The 6,456-nt window shown below is 40.8% G+C and overlaps 1 protein-coding gene across 2 annotated transcripts; it reads left to right on the top strand.

Moving 5' to 3' along the window:
- The first annotated feature begins 583 nt into the window (after positions 1–583).
- Positions 584–2,891, top strand: LOC148024714 (putative F-box protein PP2-B12). 2 transcript variants are annotated; one of them, XM_087694361.1, is made up of 3 exons: positions 584–1,098; positions 1,601–1,749; positions 1,931–2,891. In XM_087694361.1, exons 1-3 carry the CDS (start codon positions 661–663, stop codon positions 2,361–2,363), a joined length of 1,020 nt encoding a protein of 339 aa, XP_087550487.1. In that variant the 5' UTR covers positions 584–660; the 3' UTR covers positions 2,364–2,891. The 2 variants fall into 2 exon arrangements, with proteins under 2 accessions (XP_087550487.1, XP_087550488.1); XM_087694362.1 differs by having other exon boundaries at positions 589–1,098; positions 1,631–1,749; positions 1,931–2,886.
- Positions 2,892–6,456: the final 3,565 nt, after the last annotated feature.

Raw genomic sequence — 6,456 nt, 5'->3', positions numbered from 1 at the left:
CACTCACTTTGGTGGCAGACCTCAAGGAGTACACCATAGTATAGAGGGTTGTAAAGGCCTTATCGATGTGGTGAGCAAGGGAAGAGGAGGGGAAGAGAGGTCCATGGAGTAGTACAAGGTATGCCAACATCGGAAAGGCCAAGACCTTGCAATAAGTCCACAAAGTGGGGCATATCATCATGCTCAAAGTTGTAGGGCATGATATAGGTCTTGTTGTCGATGTTGGAGTGTAGAAATATCTTACATTGGAACTAGAAGGCTTGCAAGATGAGGCTTTGGATGTAAGGAGGAATTAAAGTTGCTAGCTTGTAATCCATGTCCTTGACGAGTTAAGAGATGTTGAATATGTTTTGGTGGAGGTTGGAAGTAGTTACAAAGTCAACACTAGCAATAGTTTGCAAATCCTTGGCATTGTTTGTCAAGCGAATAAAAAAGTTTTTGAGAATTGATTGTTTCGCTTCTTGGCGCGAAGAGGCTCTCATCGATATGTCAAGAATGTCGAAGCTCTGCATTAGGATATAAACTTTACTCCAATGGGGAATGGTTTGCAGTTTTTGATTTTCACATAGGCTATAGGTAACTCCTTCACCTTGGCAGGCCCTTACCATACCATTACATCACCTTGTTTCTTGTACCTACGCCCTAAACCTGTGAATCAACATGGGATCCTCATTTGGGTCGCTCGTTCCTTCTTCCTCACCATCGTCAACACGAAGAAGAGATCTGGAGGAAGAAGAAGAAGACGACAGCGATGGTGGCAGGATGAGCAGCAGCCCCAGCAGGCTTGCGTCTGATGCCGGAGGTGAGGACGGCGATGCTGCGCCCTCTCCTCGCCGTGGTCTCGTTGATCTCCCCAAGGACTGCATCCTGCGCATCATCGGTCGCTTGGCTTGCCCCGATGCTTGCCGGCTCAGCCTGGTCTGTAAGGCCCTCCGAGAAGCTGCCGATGCAGAGGAGGCCTGGGAGCAGCGGCTTCCTGTGGGATACAGGAGGATTATCCAAGATGGCCTCACTGATAGCCATGCCCTTTTCTCGCTCACCAGAAAACATCTTTACCGGCAGTTGCTCTCCGGGATCGTCCTCAATGATGGCCGTCTGGTGATCATTCTGTCTGCTTGCTTTCCTGGATTGTGCTTCCCTGTTTTTGTTTAAGTCCATCTCAGTGGATTAGGGCTTAACTGTACAAACGAGCAATTCGGGTTGAAAGTTTGTAATCTGGGACCAGGCAATATTTGGTTATGACGTAGCTCTTGTTCAGTCCCATTGTGCACTGAAAAACTTTAGTGCTCAACATAATAACCATAGCCTGATAAATATCATCTTGGGGAAATTTGAATGAGTAAAGAATATGACGAATTTTTTGAGGCACGGGGGAGATCTACCTTAGGCTATTTATTTATGGTAATTATCAATCGACTATAGCCTGATCAATATCATCTTGGGGAAATTTTGTATAAGAAAGATCATGATAAATCTCCAGAGGCATAGGGCAGATTTGCATTAGGTTATGTATGGTAATTATCGATTGATACAATTCGCTTGGAAGATATTTGTCTGGCTCAGCTTGATTAATGGCCTTATATGTGCTATCCTGTAGCAGTCTGATATGCGTGAGCTTCTCCTCTACCAGGCTTATTGGGTCGATCGAAATGCATGTGAAGGATGCTTCATGCTACCCGCCAGAGCATTGTCCATAGTTTGGATTGAGGATCTGCGTTATTGGAAGTGGGAACCTATTGCAAATTCATGGTCAGTTTCTGTTGCATTGTTTATCTCAACTTTGTTCAGCCAATACACAAACACGATAACTGTTGTGAGGAAATTAACATTCCTCCCATACATCATCTCCTCTTTAGTTGCTCAGATTAAAGATAGTGAATCAGTTATAACCTTATGTCCAGCAAAGATGTCAATGTGCCTAGTTTGGCAGGTTTAAAGAGGGTGCTTACCTGAAAACTGTATGCTGGTTTGAAGTGCGGGGACAATTTGAGATGCTTTTCCAGCCTGGACTTTATACAGTGTCATTCAGCGTCACTGGTGCCCTTCAAGGCTGGGCTCATGCCCCAGTGAGGTTCAGCCTTTCCACATCAAATGGGGACCTCGTAATGTCTGCACGATTCTTGCAAGGAAATGTAGCAGGCATTGCACAACAGATACTGACACCGACCAGAGTGTTTGGTGTTTGGACAGAGTATGATGCTGGAGAATTTCTAGTCGAAAATGCAATGCATGTCAAGCTAGAGTTCAGTATGATGGAAATTGAGGGCGGCCGGTGGAAGAGAGGACTACTTCTGGAGGGTGTGAAGATAAGGCCAAGTCATATCCTTGAGCGTCACAGTTCTGAAGCAAGTAGGATACATTGAACCACTGCAGTTCAAATTTTTGCTTCTGGGCAACACAACTTCTGCATTATATATGTCAAGACCAGCTCCACTAATTTGTACAGGTCTTCAAATTACCTCAGATATAATTTTTACAACAAAACCGGATCTTCAAGGTCTATTGCTTGAAGCTTAATGGCATGAAAATAATCTTGCATTTTATCATCAAGTTGCATGCATATTTAAGTTAGGAAACCGTCTAGTTATGGGAGCTTAGTGTTCTTCCTATTGGTGGTGGTTTAGATTCACAAGTTATGTTGATCAATTATCCTGAAGATGTATCTGCCATAATTGGTGTCCAGGTTCTCTTTTATTCATCTACAAAGACTTAGATTGATACTCTTAGGCAAGGTAAGTGTTTCCAAATCATTTTGTCTCAAATGTGTTGCCATAGACTGGCAGATCTTGCATTGATGGCTGGTGGACATTACAATCATGACTTTGCTGTCAAAGGACAAGAGCTATGTCAATTAATATTGGATATGGAAAGAGCCACTACTGTCTATTCAGCTGGCATGGCGTTAAGATAATGAGATGCATGCCCCTGATTGTGTGTCTTTTTCCTTTCTTGTGCTGGTGGTATGAATTTAGACTTGTAGTAGGCTGATAATGTTTCAATGGACCCTTTTTTCTTATCCTTTTGTATGTTAAAACATAGCTTATTTTGATCAGGCGTCTTTTGAAACACAAAGCTTCTTAGTAAGTGTATATGCATACAAGAAGTATCGTCTATAGGTTATCTTTGGGTGCTCATTCCAATGTTTGGTTGTCATTGGATCAGTGAATCAACTTTGTGCCTCATAGAATGTAGGAAATGTCATTTACATTGTGCATAACGCACTATAATGGTTTGCTGTTTCTCACTCGTAGAGTGTTAACACTTTTGGATCTTTAAAGCTTTTTTTGTTGAGAAGGCTTGAAAGTTGAAAGATTTGGACATAAGACTTATCGACCACTATTGATTTCCATTCAAATAAACTAATATTAGACTTATTTTACTCTACTAATCTTATTGCCTAAAGAAATGCATGTGCTATTTCTTCATTGTGTCTGTGTGTGTGATATACATCTATGCATTGTCTACATCCACATGCACATATGTCAAAGTGGGCTATGGGATGAGTGGAGGATGTGCTTGGCATAGCATAAGATGGGCAAGTGACAAATGATTGCATGCAAGGATTGCAATGTTTGTTAGTTTAACACCTCTATGTGTGAACACATCTTATTGTGTGCTAGTATGTGTTTAGGTGTGAACAACTTCAACACTGTAGCCTTTAATAAAGGATTAAAGGTTTAGGTGAATACTTGGCTTATATAATGAGGCCCTATATCTTGTACTTCCATGTCATCCAAACATTGTTTTATTTACCTCATAGTTGCTCTCTCTCTCTCTCTTTGTGCACTTCCAAACATTGTACTTCCATTTAATTTACCTCATAGTTGCTCTCTCTCTCTCTCTTTGTGCACTTCCAAACATTGTACTTCCATTTAATTTACCTCATAGTTGCTCTCTCTCTCTCTCTCTCTCTCTCTCTCTCTCTCTCTCTCTCTCTCTGCACTTTTGAGTTGTATTTGCTATAGTTGCTTCTAATATATGCCTACACAATCCAACAATGATATTGGAGTCTTGTGGATTGGTCGTTGCCATTTTCATAGTTGCCATAAAATCAACAGTGGCCACATTATTGTGTTGTCCAACCATTGTTGCTACTTGTGCCATCTTAGCATGCTATTTGATTGTCTCTTCTCTTAGTTGGGTGTGGCTCTCTCCATGTCCTACATGTTGCTTTGAGCTCTTTGGGCTTTGCCACATTATCAACTACTTGATATGCCTCTTGCGGTGACCTACCTTGAAATATTGTTGCACCTCGCCTTTATATGAAAGTGGTAAAAAGTTTTGCTAGACAATGTTGGCTAGTTAAGCTACCATAAAATACCCTATGTGAAGATTGGAGTCTTTATTGTATTTTGCTTTGAAAATTGGCAAGGAGATTATATTCATTATATGATCAATGGAACAGGAGTGGAAGTACAAGTGCAAGCAAGAGCTTTGGAGATTTAAGCAAAGAAGAGAGATCAGTATGTGGGTACTCCAACAATCACAATGTGTGACATGCCTTCTCTTATTCTATTGTATAATAAGAATAAAGTGATAGTGATGAGCGGTTATCACTTACAGTGCATAGACATGGGCAGTAAGTGCAAGTAAATGTAGGTAACTAGGCACATGCAGCCTTAAATCCTCAACAACTCCTACTTAACGGCGAATGTATCCAAGTGTGAAGAAAACAAGAAAAATATAACAAAGTACAAAGTGTACATAGAAGTATAATAGGATGAGGAATAGACATAATCTCATCTTATGTCCATTAACTTCCTAAGAAAGCCATAATGTTCTACTAGGAGACATTTAGTGAGCAAATATGTTGGATTCTCGTCAGTCAGGACCTTAACAAGCTCTATTTTATTTTTTCTCTCAATTATATTTGTAATGAAGTAATAATGAATCTCAATGTGCTTGGTTTTTACAAGAAAGATTGAATTACATACCAATTGAGTGATACTCATAGAGTTTGAATGCAATGTAGATGTCATATTCATACCAAGGTTTACCACCAAATGGCCTGACCATAAGGCCTCCTTGCAAGGCTTAATGGGGTTACAATGTACTCAGTCTTGGTAATAGACAAGGCCATGCATTTTTGCACCCTAGACATCCAAGAAATAACACCTTCAACAAAGATGAAGACATAGCAAGAGGTGGTCTTTCTACTATTTGTATGCCCTTCATAAACATAGTCTATGTAGCCCATGACTCCAATATCTTGGCCACCATAACAAACATACATATTTGTAGTGCCCTTAAGGTATCTCATGGTATCCTTTATGGTGTCCCAATGTCGCTTGCTAGGTGTCACTATATAAGGAGCCACAACTCCTACTGCAAATGCTATGCCAGGTCTAGTGGCCATCATGGCATACATTAAGCTGCCCACCATGAATGCATACGAGAACTTGGCCATCTCAGTCTTCTCATCATTTTATTGGAAGATGGCTTTGATACCAGTTGAAGAGAGTGAGACCTAAAGTGGAAGCACGGAGCAAAAGCAAGAGCTATGGTAGAGAGAGAGAGAGAGAGAGAGAGAGAGAGAGAGAGAATGTGGGAACTCCAATAGTCATAATGTGTGACTGGCCTTTCCTTTATTCAAATGTTACTGAAAGAATAAAGAATGAAGTGATAGTGATGGGTGTCCGCCACCTGCAGTGTGCAGGTGTGTGGGTATGCAAGTATTATCATCAATGTAATTAATGCATGGGCGGCTAGGCACATGCGCCTTTAACCCCAACAATTATGACTAGGGTCACATCTATCCTAGGTGAGAAGGAGATGTGTCTAGCCTATGGAATCTATGTGTATCGCTGTGCATTGTTGTGCCCGAGTAGTACAATATGAGTGAGTTACCTTTATGCTTGCAATTTGCAAATTATATGATGATGATGATTAAGAGTATTGAATAAGACAATGACTCCAAGTTGATGATTTTACATGCATGGAAGTGCACGACCAATGGGATGATTGGGAGTTGACTATGAGTGCACAATCGATAAGATTGTGAGTGTACCACTCGACTGACTATAAGTGCATGATGGATAGGATTGCGAGTTGACTATAAGGATATGTGTGTGAGTGCAACTAATGGTGGGCTTTTAACCCTAATATATTTAGTAATTTTGAGCTTGATGCTTAAAACTTCAAGCACAAATCCAAAGCATAGGGCCTTTGAGCATCAAGCACAAATCCAAAGCATGGGGCTTGAGGTTCATACCTCCTAAGATGAAGAGTCGATCCTTGCATCTGCTTCAAGTCAATCACTTTCTTCCTGAAGCCATGTGTCTCCTTGATCAAGTTGCTTGTAATGCACACATTCGATTATGTTGTTAGACTCCCTCTGCTCAACTTTAAGATCCACAATGAAAACCAAAACACAAGCAATGCATTTGCTTTTCACAACAAAACAAAAGCACAAATTAGTGTATTTGGGAAAAAGAAAAAGGAAGGAAATCTAAGCGA

This window comes from Lygodium microphyllum, chromosome 15, assembly GCF_053477565.2.
Source record: "Lygodium microphyllum isolate KBCC chromosome 15, Lygodium_microphyllum_v1.1.10, whole genome shotgun sequence".
NCBI classification, from domain to species: domain Eukaryota; kingdom Viridiplantae; phylum Streptophyta; class Polypodiopsida; order Schizaeales; family Lygodiaceae; genus Lygodium; species Lygodium microphyllum.
This window is presented reverse-complemented; position numbering and strand designations above follow the sequence as displayed.